The 19772-nt window shown below is 40.9% G+C and overlaps 2 protein-coding genes across 3 annotated transcripts; one reads left to right on the forward strand and one right to left on the reverse strand.

Moving 5' to 3' along the window:
• Positions 1–67: 67 nt before the first annotated feature.
• Positions 68–7210, reverse strand: LOC103968757 (tRNA(adenine(34)) deaminase, chloroplastic). The gene is made up of 4 exons (XM_009382064.3): positions 3247–7210; positions 3088–3175; positions 2010–2137; positions 68–483 (listed from the first exon to the last, which is right to left on the reverse strand). Exons 1-4 carry the CDS (start codon positions 6831–6833, stop codon positions 213–215), a joined length of 4074 nt encoding a protein of 1357 aa, XP_009380339.2. The 5' UTR covers positions 6834–7210; the 3' UTR covers positions 68–212.
• Positions 7211–10804: 3594 nt separating this feature from the next.
• On the forward strand, positions 10805–18546 carry LOC135595959 (putative phospholipid-transporting ATPase 9). Of its 2 annotated transcripts, XM_065087534.1 has the most exons (12): positions 10805–12108; positions 12839–14178; positions 14305–14415; positions 14548–14824; positions 14925–15013; positions 15115–15223; positions 15731–15934; positions 16052–16177; positions 16348–16446; positions 16523–16714; positions 17607–18200; positions 18286–18546. In XM_065087534.1, exons 1-12 carry the CDS (start codon positions 11716–11718, stop codon positions 18325–18327), a joined length of 3576 nt encoding a protein of 1191 aa, XP_064943606.1. In that variant the 5' UTR covers positions 10805–11715; the 3' UTR covers positions 18328–18546. The 2 variants fall into 2 exon arrangements, with proteins under 2 accessions (XP_064943606.1, XP_064943605.1); XM_065087533.1 differs by having other exon boundaries at positions 17607–18546.
• Positions 18547–19772: the final 1226 nt, after the last annotated feature.

A 19772-nucleotide genomic window follows, 5' to 3' on the forward strand; every position in this document is an offset into this window, starting at 1 on the left:
TCACAGTTTGGGAGCAGCACGTTTTTATTATGGAGAACATTAATGGAAAACTAATCACTCTTAGACGTACTAATTGTTAGAGCTTATCAACCATTTTTTTAATTTAATAGAAAATCATGGAGAGCAACCAAAACATGACAATTATTTCTGCACAAGCAACTCCTAACCACCGGCGATCGATCGTACAAAAAAAAGCCAGCCCGTTGGAAACGCTACAAACAAAACATTACGGAGAAGATGTTATGCATCCTCGTAAATAACTTTATAGGGTGGTTTGGCACTGGCAGACATGATTGCGGTGGTGACTCCGGCTTCTTTTTCTTCTTCCTTCTGAGTTGGAAGAATTGTTGCAGTACATCGGAGCACTCGGTTGCAAGCACCCCACGTCTTATTCTTATGTTAGGGTGGAAGGGATGAACAGGACCGGCCATTTGGCTTGATGGATCTAAGCTACTACTTCCTCCATTATCACCAGGAAATAGCCTGTATAAGAAGAATTACAGTAAACCGTCATGATTATGATTCATGAGAGAGCCTTCTCTCGATGAATCAGCATACTGTCATATGCCCAGTTTAAAATAAGCCAAATACAACAAGAACAACTTAGAAAATCTTGATTCATGGTGATTTAGTGTCTCTGTGGAAACTCTACATGATTTCAGATCAACACCTAAATGCGACATCATACCAGACATTACTGCAAGTAACAGCTCGTCGATATGGTATCATGAGACCAAGCGATCAACAACGTTATTTAGAATACACAGACGGTGCGGAGTTGACAAACAGTTAGCTGGTAACATAATTAATATTGAAAAGAGACTTGCAGCTTGGATTCGATACATAATGAATCCAATAAATAGCATAGTTGAATTAGGAAATGCAACAACGCAGGTAGGAAAAATCATTTGCTTAATCGATAGACGGAAACCTAAGCGTGAACCAACCACAGCCCTGGACCTCTTCCTTCTTACATCCTGCATATCAAGCTGTATTTTCAATTATTTGTGGGTTTCCTCAGATACAACTGGATGTTAACATGTAGGCCTGCCGTGATTCCAGGCTCTCGCCCAGAGTGATAGGCCCACCTCATTTCTAATCCAAAACCAACAAGATCTGCTTTCTTATCAATGTCTTAATGGTAACTGGTACCTTGAATCCTAATATGGATCCAAATCAAATTCTTCAACTGCATCATACTATGCGGACCTACAATCGATCCAAAGAATGAAATAGGATCCACAATCCACTATATACCTGCGACTTCTGATAAATTATTATGGGGTTTATACCACAGCACCCTTCCAAAGTTCTATATTTTTCTGTATAACCCCCTGCAAAAATGTAAGATGTCCATAAAGCTCCATCCCACTCCGACTGGGTGCGACCACCACAGAAATTGATGTAAGCAATAGGTGGGGCCCCACCAGATAATAGAATTGAGGGAAGGGATATTTTGTAAAGGTGACCTCCCAAAAATCAATGCTACTGGGTTGTTGAGGAGAAGCAACCTACTGGGTTCTTAATGTCAAAAGGTATATGCAGACAGTTCACACTTTTACAAGGTAGATGGACAGATATGAAAGTTTAGAAGAGTACACAGCAAGAATTTCTTCTATTAAAATAAGACAAATGTGAACAAGATATTAATGCAAAAGGAAATCCTGGTCAAACTGTCCGTAGTCTTGCAAAAAGGTGTGGACAGAAGTCAAAGGGACTCATGTGATTGGATTAGAGGTTACATGTTGATCAGAATTTTCCATTCACACATATCATACTAAGTATGATGAGTGACGATTATAACCTCAGTTGTCCCCATGCATGTAGAGAAGAGAGAAGACATTTACAAAGCAAAATAGTAGGTAAATATTCGAACATGTATCATGAAAATCAATAAAGCATGATGTATTGGAAAAATATCAGTTCAACTTGCATTTGAGCATATAAACGAGAAGATACCAATATGTTATCTAGTTAAAAAAAAAAAGGGTAAATATTCTAACAAGTACCTGATCCAGCTGCCATCAGCTCCTAGTAGTTTGTTGGGAGCTCCCCATACCACAGTATCAACTCTAGCCTGGAGGATTGCTCCAGCACACATGGGGCAAGGCTCAAGTGTCACATAAAGTGTTGTTTCCTGCAGCACATTTTCAAAATGATAATTAACTGAAGTGTAAAACATGTGCCAGTATTCCTGGTGAAAATTACAGAAACCATGTTCACAAATAAAAAATGGGGTCCAATTAATATGTGGCTTAGAAAACTATATGAGCTTTTGGCTCATTTGCTTATGACCTCAGGAATCAGCAGTTCAAAAGGATTGTCTATTCATTAGGCATGCATCAACCCCCTAAGGTTCCGTCTTAACTACCAAAAAGAGAAGTGTGTAACAGCCTAGCTGTTGTGTTCCTCATGGTTTGCACCTCCTGATATCATCACCTACTTGGCACCATAATTAGTGATGAGGTCGCTTCTTTTTTCTTCATGATCCAAAACTAGTGCAAGAAATTGTCAAATTACTTCATCGAACCAGCTTTCCACAAATCTATCAAGTACTTCAGATCTTTCCTTTTCAACTACCTTCAGAAAGTTCTAAATTGACTAAGAATACTGTGAAGAAATACGTTTGGTACCATTAATACCATTAATGTTGAAGATTGCTGGGTTCAACTTTTATGCTTAGCTAGTATCATATTTTCTTCTTTTAGTACACATTTCAATAAATTTGTGCTGATCAAATTTCTACCTTTTCATTGATCTTATTACAGCTAAACTACTAAGAGCATGTTTCAGATGCAAATGGTTCATGATCGAATTGAAACCAATGAATCTTTATGCACAACAAACCTATACCAAATCCATCCATAAAATTCTTCCAAAACATGGAAGAAAAAAAGTGTAAGTTGAAACTTGAAAGTATACTATTTCATAATGGTCCACAAAAGGTACACAACCTAGGGAACTGACACAAAAATCAAATCTCATGCTATCTATAAGACTTGTTCATCTTTAATATCCATAACAAACAATCTGCACTAACAAACAAAAGTAACACTATAACAAGCTCTGCAGGGCAAGAAAGATTACTGCAAGGCGCCAGGTCCGAAGAAGATTAGATGCTTCGCGAATACAAATCATTTCAGCATGTGCAGTTGAATCACGCCTTTCTTCCACTCTGTGAATACATTCCGAGTTATGTTTATGCAGTGATTCTTCTAATGCAGGATCAAGTAAATTTATACTTACAGATTGAAGCCCCGAGCAATTATCTTTCCGTTCTGCACTAATACAGCCCCAACTGGTACCTCCCAGATGTCTGCAGCTTTCTGAGCTTCCACTAGAGCTTCCCTCATAAAATACTCATCGATTTTTCTCCGTTCACTTTCAAACCTGTATGCTTCTTCCCACTCCTCAAATGTTTCTTTTAGTACTTGTTTGTTCCTTTGAAGTTTCCTCCTTTTTAACTCCCCATCCTTCCCTTCGGTCTTGTCAGCTTCAGGTGGTTCCTCTCTCAATAGATCTTCTTCAAAATTCGTGTAGCCAGATACAGGTACTGTAAGATTCCCTGTATAAGTTATTCCTTCATCAATGGCAACTGAAGATGCATCACCAGTCATCAATGATGGTTTGTAGCCAGATACAGGTACTGTAAGATTTCCTGTATAAGTTATTCCTTCATCAATGGCAACTGAAGATGCATCACCAGTCATCAATGATGGTTTGTCAACTGTTATTGCACGATAAATTATACTTTTGGTTCCCTTTTCATTCTCAGCCAATGTTGACTGTTCTGGCCTTGAATTAGCAGAAGCACCTTTTGATGCATAACCTCCTGCAGTTGCCATCGAGGTGGATGCACCACCTCCCAACTGCATGACAACAACATCTGGTGCCTGAAAACATCCTTGAGTAATACTAGAATGTGTCTCATGGCCTCGATCTACAGGGGCTGCAACTGGCAATAACTCCTTTATTTCACTGCTTCTTGCATTAGGATCATTCTCATCATCACTAGCATCTTGACCAGAAAACCAAGCCTCACTGCCTTCAGAGGAGCTTCTCTTGCCTGATTTCCGATTTGAAGTATGAGATTCAGCACGATGAACCCAACCCATTCTCATTATATCTGCTATGTGAGCCCACAATGACTTGGGGGATCTTCCAGCAATGGTATTTTCGACAGTAGGGGTAGTGGTTGTAGAATCTATAACTCCAGCAGATAAACCATGTTCCCCCCGTTCTTCTTTCCTACCATCTTTTTGAGAAATCAGGCTCCTAACATCCCACATCTCATCTGATGGCCCTCTAATTCCAGACCTAGAAGATCTCCCTGAACCTTCTTGTATATATTTTTCATCCTTTTCTGTTATTGTGGCAACAAGTCTATCTGACTGCATGGATGTAGTTGCTTGAATGCCTTTACCATGTGCTTTTTCTGTCCGAGTTCCAGAAGATATAAAAGTTGATGACTCGTGCCTTAGCTTGTCCACAAACTCACCAACATACATCGCAGAAGAGCTCTCTAATCTACTAGCAGAATCCAGTGTATCACTTTTGACTAGGTAGTTCTCATCTCTGCAGGATGGATCATCTGGTTGTTGCATATGTGTGTCAAGAAAGCTGGAATCACCATCAAAAGCACCAAGAGAAGTGATTTCTTGATTTATCGGCTGTGAACTCTCTCCGGTTACAGTACCAAGTTTCTTTTTATCATCCTGCACCATCAACAATGAAGATCTCTCTTTACTGTTTCTGATTCTCATATTAGATATATTCTGCGAATTAAAGTTCCTTTGGATGTCAGTCACTGCATAAGACATTCTAGCATCTGTTTCACATTCTCTTCTCGAACTATACTGACAACTGTTGAGCTCATTTTGTATGTCTGCATTGTACATGACTTGGGCAGTGGAAACCTTTCCACTATCTTTCCTTGGCAACTCAGAAGTACACATGGCCTTTCCAGATTCTCTTTTTGGACTATATTGATAAGCATATTGACTTTCTGATTGTGTTTGGTGCTTCTCCACTTGATGAATTGGATTCATAATTGAAGTAGAATAGTCTACTCGATCATTTATTCTCGATCGCAGAAGGCTCTGAGAGCTGCTGGCATTCTCAGTTCCCCTTACATGGGGTCTAGAAACATCAACTTGATTTTCATACTGCTTACCAAGTTCCATTTTATCAATAATCTGTTGGCCAATGTGGCCTCTGTTATCTCTAGCCATGTGAACTGAAATTGATTTATCATCTCTGTTCTTCACCAGCACTTCCTCGTGTCGCTTTTCATTATTTGAGACGTTCTGGATGTTGCTATTATGGACCTCTTCTATCTGTCTAAAATTTTGTAATTGTTCTCTTGATTCGTAGCTTCTAACTGCTTGCTGATCTACTGCAGTATGCTTCTTCATGATTGATGTAGAAGAATGTTCCTTGTCCACCTTCCTCGTGTCAAGCATGCTCTCAGCACTGGCGATCCTCCCTGCATTGTCCTCATGCACCCCAGGTATTCTCCTAAATCTTTGAGATCCTTCTATCGCTTCCCTTTGCACGGCAACCTGATTCTCATTATTAACATATTCGTCACCGACTTCAGTTCTCGATTCAGCTCGTCTAACTACTCTTTTGTCTACTTGCCCATGCTGTTTCAATGAACTTTCTGCCATATCAACCTTCCTTTCATCAACGTGTCTCTTAGGCTTGGATGTCATCATCATATCATCCTCATGTACATCAGATGCTATTACAGACTTTTGTGATCCTTCCCTGGACTCCCTCCCAATAATGTTTTGCTTTCCAAGGTAATATTCATCCCTCCTTCCATGAGCCAAAAAACTGCATGAAGCGCCTCTTTGCATTCTTTTGTCAACTTCCTGTTTATCTTGTTCAACGACTTGCTTGTCTCTGTCCACCTTCCTTAGATTAGCCATATTAATAAAACTGGAAGCCACATCCACATTGTCATCCACCTTAACAATTTTTGCAAACTTTCGGGAACGTTCCCTTGAGTCTCTCTTCTTGACCTCGTCTTCCACTTTAAATTGGTGATCTTCTTTCTCTTGATAGGCTGAAGCAATTGATTTGGCCGACCTACCCTCAGTCTTCCTATTAGAGACCCTTGCCGATGTCAAGTCCCTCACATTATAGTTGCTAGCTCTATAATCTGATTCTTCTCTTGAATCATAATCAACATCATCCTCCAACTTCCAACCTTCTCGAACCTCTCTTACCGCTGCATTGACTTTCTTGCCAGTGTAACACTTGTTACCACCAGAGCTCAGCCCCCCACTCATCTTGTTCTCATGCCCACACGAGGGGCAGACCGAGCTCGATGTATCTTTCCTCGCTCTCAAAGATCGTACCTTTTCACCATCATCCGACCTAATTTTAACCTCCCTCCTCGAATGCCTCCTCATATCGCCAAACTCAACGTAGTCCGCGTCATCTTCCCACATCCCGTCATCGAAGCTTTCTCTGCAGCACTCACCGGCCATTTGAAACCTCGGTTGGGGGCTCCGACAGCAACAACAAGCCCTGCACCCTCCTCTCCTCGCTGGCACCCTGGGAGCGCACGGCTGAACATCGCGGAGGCTCAGCCGGAGGTAGTGGCGCCGACCATGACCGGCGAGAAAGGTTCTCAGATGCGACCAGTAGATCAAACTGGACTGCCTCGAGTAGTAGCCATAGAGCATGAATCTGGGGTTTATGGAGAGCCCATGGAGGGCGAATTCATCCCCTCCCCCATCGTCGAGGAGGGCAAGGCGGCGAGAGTGGCAAATGGAGGATTTTGACCTCACAGCGAAGGTAGCGGCCGCGTAGCCGCCGTACATGGGGACGGGGACAGGAGGGGAAGAGAGAAGGGCATACCAGAAGGGCACGGCCGTTGGATAAAGATCCGACGACGGGCGATTGGCGGGGGTGCGGTCGCCACCTGAGAGCTGAGCCTGAGAGGGGAGACGAGGGGTAACGATGGGAAAGGGTGACGCAGGTTTCGGTGGTCCGGCGGAACTACGATGCGAGCAGCAACTCTTTTGGCAATGCAAAGGTCGTACGGATAACAAAGCAATGTCTTCCTACGGGTTGGGTGTAGCAACGTGCTCGCGTCACCTGCGTAGTGACTCACTGGTGGGGCCACCCATGGATGGATCCAATGCAATACAGGTAGGAGAGTATTCCTCACGGAGAAATGCAATACATATGACGTAAAAAGAGCCTTTGTATTGTTTTTAGTTTCGATTTTTATATTTATTAAAGAAAACTTCAAGCCAATGGGAGGCGATAACGATGAACAATGACTATTGGGATGGATCATAAGCAGTCTGTGATGCATTTCTCCATTAAAATAAAATATACCTTGATATATTATTCATATTATTATTACTCACAAACATAATAATTAATATAACCATGCAGCTAAATGAAGCCCAACCTGAGCTCCAGGGAACTACGCTGGGCTTCTTCTCCGTTTGGGTCGGGCCGAGGTTGACAAATGGCCCACCATCACTTCCAAAACTATTGATATCAAACATGTTATCCATTTTCTAAATAATAAAATATTTCTGTTATTTGATGGATAGATGGGATGGATTCAATCTGCACGCTGATCACATGATCTCGGATTCAAGTGAACGGCTACGTAGATCTCATTCGTATGCATCGGAGGAGGCAACCCTTATTAAATGCCTGTAAAATTAAACTAATAAAGAAAGACAGAGAAACTGTCTTATTTGTTTCTTTTATTCTAATATTTTTTTGGGTGTAGTAATAGAAATACCACATCTTCGGGTCTCGCATTCCATCAAACACGTGAACAGCACATGGGCGGATCCCTTATCCCGATAACGAATAATCAAGAGAATCCAAAACTGACCAACCGGAGATAGTTGACCGGTCAACGGATGATCAAATTTCCGATAGCCCCTAATCATCTCTTCAAATATATAAATATATATATATATATATATATGATTTTTATCATTTTTAAAAATTTATTTTAAGAATATTTTTTTTGTCTCTTGTTGGAGAAAAAATGATCGAAACATCATGCATACTTTACACACACGATTTTGTCAATTTATGTCTTCTAAAGAAAGCCGTGTCTAATATATATTCTAGAAACATTTGGTCGCGGACGTCAAATACTTGGGAAGCATTTGGTCGTGATGGCTGACTCTGCCAGCCACCAAAAGTCCACGAAGTAGACGGCGAAGTCACGCGTTTGAAAACGGACCGAACCTAATTGCAATCAGTGGATATAACTAATTCGATTTATTTATTTATTTATTTTATTGTTTTTTGAAGAGTCGTGTTCTGATCTTCCAACTATAAGTATGGAAGGTGTTTTTACACCTTTGTATCATGGCCGAGGGGTTGGTATGGTTTGATCATCCTGATGGATTTTTTAGAAAAATTAGATTAGAGATAGCAAGTTCGGACCGGAGAGGCCAACTCCGAGATTGCGATCGAGCTGCTTCAAAGGTGTGGAGTCGAAGGGTGCTTAATCTATACGGAGATCCTACACGATATGTCAATGTCGAGAGGGGATTTCGAATCAACCCTTCCGATGCTTAAGTTGGATTTGGAGGGCTCAGATGTCGGAGACCAACTTTTACACCTGTGAAGCTAGTGGGAGGGAGCTGTGCCTAGGTAGGACCAGCTTGAGATAATGTGGGTCAACCCATCTTGGCCTTTGTAGTGTGGCACCAGCTCATGCGTTGTGAAGCTAGTGATCGAAGGGGCACTACCTGCTAGGTTGACTCTACTCTGCGTTAGACGGATGTTGAGTTATCGTTCACATCCACTCCATGACTCATGCGAGATAGTGACATGTGACTAGTATTAAAATATTTTATATTAGAAGATGACATATTGAAGGGATCGATGGAAAAAATATTATACTAATTTAATTTAAATTTATTAATTATAAAAATCTTAATATGGATATTTTCATTCATATTTTTATATAATTAATTATATTTATTTATTATCCTTTCGTTTTATTATTATTTTTTCCTTTCCCATAAACCCCACTTGTGCACCAAATCATCACCGTTCTCTCTGCCACCCTATTGCCCATCATGTTGTTGACTCTTCTCATTGTCCATTACCATTGATCATTGACCACAACCCATCATCGCATCCTTTCGGAACAAGTGTTGCACTTATAATTTCATGAATGACTTAGCCCTATCGACTACCCCCTTTAGCTCTAATAGACACTATGCCCGTGCCTTCATGCGTAATCTAGCCTCATCGACTATTCTCCTTTGCCCCGAACAAGCGTTATGTCTGCGCCTCCATGCATTGGTTGACCTCGATGGTCTCACCCCTCCATCCTGAACAAGCGTTATGCTTGTGCCTTCGTGCGCGTGAGCCTACCGTCCCCTACGATAAGCGATAGAGGTAGTTAGGGTTAGTGTGGATGTTTGTGATGCTCTTTACGGAGGCAAGAGTAAAATGATCTTTCATTTATGCGATCGATGATTGTTATGTGATTTTTTTTAAAATCGAAGTGCTATCTAAAAAGTTCTCAAAGTTAAAAGATTTTTTTTCGAAAATTCGCTCAAAAATATATAAAAAAAGGTAGTATGTAATAAATAGCAAAGCAACGAAAACGACTTTTTTTTTCCCAAAGTCGTTGGGTCTTTTAGATAGGACATTAATCATGTGTTGCACGCACTCAGACTCCTCCTGGCATTCCTTTTCCCACTGGTTGACGCCCAAAGTAACTAAGCCAAATCCTCACCTATGAGTGGCCGTGTAAGTTTATGATTCCGCATCTTCCAGGAGGAGGCAGGCGAACAAATAAATGTCAACCGCTCCTCTGTCTCATCCTCTCTACCACATGGCATCGTGACATCAATTCGCTTTATTAGGGGCAATCGCATGCGAACCTTTGTGCAGTATCGACATTTCAACTTGCTCGTAAAGCATGGTTTAGATTGTAAATTGTCGTGATTCCTTGTGGTATTCTCGTGCACGCGTGACATCACATGTAGTGGATAAGGATTCGGACCGGATCCCATGTTTAAAGTGCTGGATGTGTTAATCTTGTGTTTGTGGTGTGTGTGTGTGTTTTTTTTGTTGGGATGAAATTAAATACTTTTGATTTAATTGAATATATATATATATATATATATATATTTGATCCCAAATAAATTAAAACATAATTAATTATTATCGTTCTTTTTCCCTAGTCGCCATCTTGTACAAAAAGACATTCTTCTGCAGCCGATGGCGACCGCTTCAATTGACTTCCCTTTACTGTTAACCTTTGCGGCAGCCAATGGTCTCGAGACTTGATCACCTAATTAATGAATCTAAGCTTCTTACGTTATCAGGAGCATTGAATATATGATCCAACGTCAGATTTCAGCTGAGTAAACGAAGCAATCATGGAAGTTGATCGAAGCCGTCCGTCAATGTCAAAGCCCATTATTGGTATTTTACTAGAAAAATCTTAATTCTATGCGGAAAAAAAATGTTTTGTTTAATAATTATTACAATTTGTGATCGTATCGAAAACTTCAGCTGTCAATAAAAAGTTAGAATAATTATTATAATCATCTTCTTAGTCAGAGATAAATCATAGTCTCCGTGTGTCGTCTGCAGAAAGTACTTTTACGAGGATTTGGAAGCGGTACCCCTCCGATATCATTAAATATTTGACATTTATGCCCTTTGGGTTCTTCTGGAATCTCCGGAGCTCCTTCGTCACAAACTAATTTCATCATCTTCTTCTTATTATTACCATGTCATAGCGCTTAATTAATAGTTGTCGTTTTCTCTCTCTCCTCTCCCCCCTCTCCCCCCTCTCCATCGACGAGAAGCTTCGTGGAAGGGGGAGAGAAGGAACGGGGCTGAAGATGAGTAGAAAAAACACATTTTGGACCGGCGGTGAGCGGCGTGACGCTGGGAGGTCTCTCTCTCTCTCTCTCTCTCTCTCTCTCTCCGTCAAATACAACGTAGTTGACCGGTTGTGTAGATTGACCTTCTAGAAAGCCTGGATCCATTTTGCGAATGTTTCTTCACGGAATTGGTGCGCCATTTCGACACCAAATCCATGGGCTCGTACGAGATTTTTATGAGATTTTCTAGTTTGGTTTCCCTTCGCCCCACTCTCGGGCTCGAGTCAAAGCTTGGAATTGGTGCGAGGTTTGAAGGTTCAACGCGACGCTGCCGTCCCTTCCGACCACGAATCTTTCAACGAAGATGGCTCTATTAACATTACTCCCCTCCCTTGTCATTTATAGCAGCCTGAAAGCTCTGATGATCTAGGGATTCTGGCGTCGGAGGGATAAATAAGCGATTTTTCTGGCCCTTTTTATGAATCGGGCTTGCAAGTGCATCGGAGGTGTGATTTTTCTTGGGTTTTTTGTGTCTTCACATTGATATTCTTCTCTCTTTTCTAGAGTCTGCTGCTTCTTAGCTCACCGGTCTCGGAGAGGGAGGAGGTTGGATTGGATCTTCTTCGTTATCTATTTGTGTCTGCCGCTAGGCGTGGGTTAGTATTATGGGAAGTTCTTAAAGGCGAGACTTTTAAGAGTTCTAGCCATTTTTGCTAAGATTGGTTTTGTTGAAGACAAGGAGATACTTTTGTCTGCTGGGGGAATTTAGGGAGTTGCAGGGGCTTTAAAGCTTTAAAGGTTGCATCTTTCTGATTTCTCCTTGAAATTAGTTTTTCGAGTCTGGTGAAATCGTGGTGTAAGTGGAATGGCGCGAGGGAGGAGAAGAAAGCTTCATTTCGGTCGATTATACAGTTTTGCTTGTGGTGGATCGAAGTTCGACGTCGACCACTCTCAGATCGGAGGCCCGGGCTTCTCCCGTGTGGCCTATGCCAATGAGCCAGATTGCTTCGAGGCTGCCAACCTAAACTACGGATCCAACTACGTCTCTACCACCAAGTACACGTTGGCTACATTCTTCCCCAAGTCACTGTTTGAGCAGTTCAGGAGAGTTGCTAACATATTCTTTCTATTTACTGGATGCCTTTCTTTTACCCCACTGGCCCCTTACTCTGCTGTCAGCGCGATTCTCCCACTAATCGTGGTCATTGGAGCCACCATGGCGAAGGAAGCTATCGAAGACTGGCGACGATATCAGCAGGTAGGTTCTTACAATCCTCTTTTAAAGATGATTTATGATGCTATGATAATTGTGATGCATCTTCCTGGTTGCATGTGGCAGACTTTTTTTTTTTCTCGCGATGTTGTAATTAATTTGGAATTCTAGACCAGCAAAACTGTTTTACAGAATCCATAGCATATCTCACTTTTAACTTTAGACTATCTTCATGTGTTTCTAACTGCAAATTGTGAATATATGCAGATGGGCAAAACCGAATATGGTAACTCGTGAATGTTTGGAAAATGAGAGGTTCTCTGGCAGGATGATTGTGGACTGTTGGTGTAAGGTTCTAGAATTTGATCTAGACATAGTTCGTATTAGAAAGAAAACAGAACTGGCCTTGTTTATCTAAATATCTTATACACACATATGTTGAAGTTAACATTTATAGATACCTAGTAGTTTTGGTATAACCTAAAATGCCACCTGCGTCACTGAAGAATATGTTTTGTCATGAAAGGAAACAAAACTTGGTTCCACCGCACGATTAGTAGTGAGCGATCTAATTATCTGATCCTAATAGGAGGAAATAATTTTTACCTCTCATACTTTGCAACCGATGATGGAAATTATTAAACTGCTTAGGTTTGGTGAATACCATATGTGTTCTTCTATTAGCTTTCTGGAAGTTCTGTATGATTACCAAATCCGTTCCCATACTTCACACTGAAAATCCTTAAAAGTTTGATGTCAATATTTCCTTATGCAGGATCTGGAAGTGAATAATAGAAAAGTCAAAATACATCGTGGGGATGGCAAATTCGAATTTACAGAATGGAAGAATCTAAGGGTTGGTGACATTGTGAAGGTTGAGAAGGATAACTTCTTCCCCACTGACCTTGTTATGCTTGCATCGGGTTATGATGATGGACTATGTTATGTCGAGACAATGAACCTCGATGGAGAAACAAACTTGAAATTGAAACAAGCATTGGATGCAACTTCAGGTTTACAAGCAGATTCTAGCTTCCAAAATTTCAAGGCAATTATCAAGTGCGAGGATCCAAATGCAAGCCTCTATACTTTTGTTGGAACCATGGAATATGAAGAGCAACAGTACCCTCTTTCACCTCAACAACTTCTTCTTAGGGACTCGAAGTTGCGGAATACTGACTACATATATGGAGTTGTTGTTTTCACAGGTCATGATACAAAGGTGATGCAGAATGCCACAAATCCACCATCGAAAAGGAGCAAAATTGAGAGGAAAATGGATAAGCTAATTTATCTTCTCCTGTTAGTACTGGTTGCGATCTCATTTATTGGGTCAGTTATCTTCGGTATAATAACCAGTGATGATATTCAAGATGGCAAGATGAAAAGATGGTATCTTAAACCTGATGACTCTTCAATCTATTATGATCCTAAGAAAGCAGCTGTTGCGGCAATATTGCACTTTTTGACGGCCATGATGTTATATAGCTATTTCATCCCGATTTCCTTATATGTTTCCATTGAAATAGTTAAGGTTCTGCAGACTATTTTTATTAACCAAGACATCCAGATGTATCATGAGGAGTCAGATAAACCTGCTCATGCACGGACATCAAACTTGAATGAGGAGCTAGGTCAAGTTGACACGATCCTTTCGGACAAGACTGGAACTCTGACTTGCAACTCAATGGAGTTCATTAAATGCTCAATTGCTGGAACTGCTTATGGCCATGGGTATACTGAGGTCGAGAGAGCAATCGCTAGGAGGAAAGGGTTCCCGTTGATGGAAAATGAACAATCTAATGAAAATCATGAGCACCCAAAACTGGCAGTTAAAGGGTTTAATTTCGATGATGAACGCATCATGAATGGGAATTGGGTTAATGAGCCTCACTCGGATGTCGTTCGGATGTTCTTTCGGTTGCTGGCAGTCTGCCATACTGCAATACCTGAAGTAGATGAGGAAACAGGGAAAATATCATATGAAGCCGAATCACCTGACGAGGCTGCCTTTGTTATTGCTGCAAGAGAACTTGGCTTTGAGTTCTACCAGAGGACGCAGACGAACATTTGTATCCGTGAATTTGATCCAGTGTCAGGCATGCATGTCGAGAAGTAAGAAAAATATCTGCTGAACTATTTTCAGTGAATAATGTCCATTAAACTTGCACCTGATGTAGACTTTAAATTGCTTGATGTCGTTTTTGTTTTCACAACTCAGTCTGATCTTTTCCTTGGCAGGTCATATAAGCTGTTAAGTGTATTAGAATTCAACAGCACCCGGAAGCGGATGTCTGTAATAGTTCAGGATGAGGAAGGAAAGTTGCTACTCCTCAGCAAAGGTGCTGACAGGTCTGTAAGCTGCTTATCTTGTCTACTGGAAACATAATAATGGAATAAAGCACAAGATTCCCACTTATTATGTTCTTCATTTCTTAATAGACACCTAGAATTTCTGATGGAATTTGTTGTACATATACACAGTGTTATGTTTGAAAGACTAGCTCAAGATGGAAGGGAATTTGAAGATAAAACTAAGGAGCAGATGCATGAATATGCTGATGCTGGTTTACGAACCTTGGTTCTCGCATATCGTCAGCTTGATGAAGAAGAATACAAAAGCTTCAATGAAAAGTTCATGGCCGCTAAGAATTCAGTCTCTGCTGATAGAGATGAAAAAATTGAGGAAGCTGCAGATTCAATAGAGAGGGATTTGATTCTTCTTGGTGCCACGGCTGTTGAAGATAAACTGCAAAATGGGGTGAGTTGGAATTTATCTGGACATGATTCATGTGTATTTTATGGCCATTTCATGTATGCATTTGCTTATTGTTTTCATTTTCTGGGTAATGGGTGAACAGGTACCTGAATGCATAGACAAACTTGCACAAGCTGGGATCAAGATATGGGTTCTGACTGGTGACAAGATGGAGACAGCCATCAATATAGGGTACACATTTATTTGATCTGCACCTTGATACCTTAACAGGAAAATTACTGATTCTATCTTCTGGCACGTTGTCTTCAACTTCTTCTTCTTACTTCTTGCAGCTACGCTTGCAGTCTTCTAAGGCAGGGAATGAAGCAAATAATAATCACTTTGGATGGACCAGAAATAATAAGGTTGGAGAAAGATGGGAACAAAGACGCCGTTGCTAAGGTAATTAGTTCAGCAGGAAGTATACCAAAGAAAATTAGCATAAGGCCTTCTAGCATTGAAAAATCTAGATGCCACTAAGTGGCTGTAATATTTCTATACTTGACCTCTTCAAATACCAGTTCTAGAAACGGATAGCGTATGATACTAGCTAAATGAACTATTAAGGAACGTATAGATAGTGCAGTTTGAAGCATATTTTGATGACTTAAATGAAAGTACTTGCAAACTTCACTGAATCCTGTCTTTCTTAAAAAAAAAAAAAAATTGCCAGGTAACTTGCACTTGATTCCATTCAGTTGAAACTGCACCATTAGAACATCTTCAATGTTAACTGTTCTTATGAGCTTAACTCATAGTAATACCAAGATCATTTTTACACTTCATTATCGATTTTATATTTGGTTTATGTGTATGCAAGATGCTTTTGTCATAAGCTAAGAGAGAGAGACACACAAATGTTTTCTCCATTTTGGCCTTTGCTACAATATCTTGTTTTTAATATTTCAGGCATCAAGGGATAGTGTCATCTATCAGATAAACGAAGGAAAGAAACTTCTTAGTTCGTCAAGTACTGAGTCATTCGCCTTGATTATTGATGGCAAATCACTTGCATACGCTTTGGAAGATGATGTTAAGAACTTATTCTTACAACTGGCTGTTGGATGTGCATCAGTTATATGCTGTCGTTCCTCCCCCAAGCAAAAAGCCCTTGTGAGTATGGATAGTTTTCTAAATGGAGAATAAAAAAAAAATGAAAAGAGAGGTCTGGTTGATACTTCAGGTAATTCATCTGGTTTGAAATTAATGGAGGTGTTTAATCATTTTCAGGTAACAAGACTTGTTAAAGCTGGCACCGGGAAAGTAACCTTAGGAATCGGTGATGGGGCCAATGATGTCGGAATGCTTCAAGAAGCAGACATAGGGGTTGGCATTAGTGGTGCTGAAGGAATGCAGGTTAGTGATTGCACCTACATGTTTGGTGACAGAAAACCACAAAAAGTTCAGTGAAATGCTAGACTGCACGCTGCTGCCTTGTTGCCCTTCTACACTTTTTAAGTGTTTTGATCTTATGAAGTGCATCTTAAGTGTTTTTTTAAAATATATCCATTGCAACAATTTTTTAGGCTGTCATGGCGAGCGATGTTGCAATAGCTCAGTTTCGCTTTTTGGAGCGTTTGCTACTCGTGCATGGGCATTGGTGCTACCAAAGGATATCATCAATGGTATTCTCTCTCACATAAATTTCGGTTTCAACTCTCTTTTCAGCCTAGTCTCCTGACATGTTCCTTCATTTTGCAGATATGTTACTTCTTCTACAAAAACATCACTTTTGGACTCACCCTCTTCTTGTATGAGGCATATGCATCATTCTCTGGCCAACCTGCATATAATGATTGGTATCTGTCTTTGTATAATGTCTTCTTCACTTCTCTTCCCGTGATTGCTTTGGGGGTATTCGATCAGGATGTTTCTGCTCGGCTTTGTTTAAAGGTATGTCCATTGCCATAGACCACAAAGTTTGTCCTGTGATGATTGTTCTCAATTATTTTACCTGTGATGTGTATGTGATCTCTCCAACTTTTCTGTCTTTTCATAGTGTGATCTGTAGTCGATTAAAAGTTAACCATACTACCACCAACTCTGTGACAATATACTAATATATCCTGTGAAAACAAGTTGTACTAACTTCATTTTTAAACATTTTAGAGCTCCTTGTTTCCTGAAAAATTCTTGGGAATCATTGATGACTAAGTTTGACGGCAAATCAGAGTGTATTTTTGATGGTAGGATTAGCTTTATAATATTATAAATAGCTAAGCATTATTTCACTGAATGACTATCTATTGGCAGAACTATCCAACTAGATTCTGTAGTTGGGCAAAGAACAGTTTTTAATGTCGAATGTATTTTCACTGTTGTACTCCTTTCCTTACCTTTATGAATTTTTGGCTGAAGTTTCGACTTTATATATCCATCAAATGACATCATGTGCTTACACTAATAGATAGCAAAGAAGAAAACAAGTTTATGAACTTCAGCAAGTAAAAGGGTAATTTTTGTGTATAAATATATTCTTCACTGTTTTTGTTATAAGATCCAAAATAATGCATCTTGTGGCCCTTGTGACCAAACAATGTATAGATGTATAGTTCATTTCAATGGAGTAAATATTTCAAGTATTCTTTAACCTTACATACTTTGTTTTCCAGTTTCTGATTTTTTTTTGGGAATTTATCAAACAAAAATTCAACTACATCATGTAATATGAGTGAATGAGAAATCCATTGTTGCATTCAAATGTTTATTCATTGCTGTTACCCTGGCACTGTTTTGTTACTTTAGAACATTTAGATCCTGAAACTTTGCCTCTGTTTGGAAACAGTTTCCCATGCTTTACCAAGAAGGCGTGCAAAATGTCCTGTTCAGCTGGCTCCGGATACTGGGTTGGATGTTCAATGGTGCCTGTAATGGTGTCATGATCTTCTTCTTCTGCACTACTGCACTACAGCACCAGGCCTTCCGAAAAGGTGGTGAGGTTGTCGACTTTGCAGTTCTTGGGGCCACAATGTACACATGTGTGGTATGGGTTGCCAACTGTCAAATGGCACTCTCTGTCAGCTACTTCACTCTGATACAGCACATTTTCATCTGGGGTGGCATTGCTCTGTGGTATCTCTTCCTGCTAGCCTACGGAGCCATCACGCCCACCTTATCAACCTCTGCCTTCATGGTCTTTGTGGAGGGGTTGGCCCCAGCTCCTTCATATTGGATCACAACACTCTTTGTCGTCGTTGCCACCCTCATCCCGTTCTTCACTTATTCGGTTATTCGGATGCGGTTCTTCCCGATGTACCATAACATGATTCAGTGGTTGCGGTTTGATGGCCATGCTGATGATCCTGAGTACTGCCAAGTGGTGCGCCAGAGGTCGGTCAGACCTACGACGGTTGGGGTGTCTGCTCGGATCGATGCAAAGGTTAGTCAGTTAGGAAGCAGAGTCCATCATGTAGTTCACTCACCATAATCTGTTGTGTCATCTGAAATCGGTCACTCTTGTACAGTTACACTCTCAACCATCTGCTTCTATTCGAGAATCCTCCTAAACTGTACCATTAGATTCCCTAAAAAAGTGCGGAGGCTCGAGTCAGAGCTGCTGCCCGGATGGATGATGTTGGTTTGAGTATTTAGGTTTTGGAGGTCAGGTTAGAGTGTCCATGTATTATGAGTTTATTTTTTGATGCCATAGCAGCTGTAAATTTTGATTCTTTGCCCATTCGGTGTAGATTCTTTTTAATACAGTAAATTCTTAGTCCTTGTCGCAATTGATTCAAATGCATTGCCAAATTTTTGACTTTCATCTCATGCTCTTCCAACCTTTTCTGAAACGATGAACTGAAGAATGGGCCAAAGAGGTGATCGAACATCGACTCGGTTTTTAATTCCGGCAGAAAGCATTATTGCCATCTATGATGATTCCATCTTATGACGAATACATGGGAGTGGAAAGTGTATTTGAATCAAAAAAATAGCAAAGGAGGAATGACATTTGCAAGATCATTTCTTAGCAAAGCTACCGCTTGCTTTTCAAAAATGAAGAGTCGAGCGCTCGCAACATTCAGTTCAAATGCGATCGATCGACGCACAAGAAAGCTTCACAGCCAAACCTTGCGAAATCAGCAGCAACAGCTTCGAGTTGCCAAGTCTTTGAGGAGGGAATGATCGATCCATCGAAGTAGCTCATGGCTGTGGCAAGGCAAGTGATGGTTCCGACTCCGCAGCTACCGCGGCCTTCGCCTCGCTCACGATGCTGCGACGCCACGTGCACCAGCTCCATCTTCGTCGAGTCCACCCAACACAGTCGTACGATGCGTCGGGACCGACGACCCGCGACGCGCACACCCGCCCAAAGACGCATGAAAACACCGTCAGGATCACTATCGCCGACATGACGGCAAAGAATGGCCCGAGCGATCCCGAACGATGCCCGGAAGGAGCTAAAGCTTGTCCTCGGTAGTCTGGTACCGGCGTCATGGTGGTCGAAGCCATCACAGCGAAGGAAGAAGAACAGAAGGGGGAGGTGGAGGAGCCGCAGTTGTGTCGGTTTCATGCCACCTTACATGCCGAAGGAACAGAGGACGAGTCTTGTAAAGCTAAAAAGCAAGGAGCCAGCTTTTGTGGTTTAGTGGAGAACAACATGGAAAGGAGAAAAGCTTAATGCATGGTCGAAGGTTTTATTAGTGTGTGTGACTAAGAAAGATGGATGGATGGATTGTTTGTCCGATAAGATTCTCTTTAGATACTTTCGTTCCTTTTTCTTAGATGTCGTGTCGTATTGGCTATATTCATTGTTTCCTACATGAGTGAAAGCTTCGTGTAAGGATGAGCTTTCCACTAAGAAAGCCTCTGGTGAGAACAGAGATTGTGATTTACCTGCAGGAGCACATGGGATCTTTATCAAGCGGATTCATCCCAAGGCTCGTGATACAACACAATGATGATGGTTGATGGAAACGATGGAGCACTAACAGTTATGCTGTAATAACATTTG

This window comes from Musa acuminata, chromosome BXJ1-10, assembly GCF_036884655.1.
Source record: "Musa acuminata AAA Group cultivar baxijiao chromosome BXJ1-10, Cavendish_Baxijiao_AAA, whole genome shotgun sequence".
Lineage (NCBI taxonomy): Eukaryota > Viridiplantae > Streptophyta > Magnoliopsida > Zingiberales > Musaceae > Musa > Musa acuminata.

What these genes read in the sequence shown, in the direction of transcription:
- LOC103968757 (XM_009382064.3), bottom strand. Translation starts at nt 6,833, where the DNA reads ATGTACGGCGGCTACGCGGCCGCTACCTTCGCTGTGAGGTCAAAATCC. An exon ending in TTCGGACCTGGCGCCTTGCA is followed by an intron (nt 2,138 to 3,087) that starts GTAATCTTTCTT and finishes AATGTGCTGCAG; the next exon opens with GAAACAACACTTTATGTGAC. An exon ending in GCTGATGGCAGCTGGATCAG is followed by an intron (nt 484 to 2,009) that starts GTACTTGTTAGA and finishes CTTCTTATACAG; the next exon opens with GCTATTTCCTGGTGATAATG.
- LOC135595959 (XM_065087533.1), top strand. Translation starts at nt 11,716, where the DNA reads ATGGCGCGAGGGAGGAGAAGAAAGCTTCATTTCGGTCGATTATACAGT. An exon ending in TCAGGCATGCATGTCGAGAA is followed by an intron (nt 14,179 to 14,304) that starts GTAAGAAAAATA and finishes TTTCCTTGGCAG; the next exon opens with GTCATATAAGCTGTTAAGTG. An exon ending in GTGGTGCTGAAGGAATGCAG is followed by an intron (nt 16,178 to 16,347) that starts GTTAGTGATTGC and finishes ACAATTTTTTAG; the next exon opens with GCTGTCATGGCGAGCGATGT.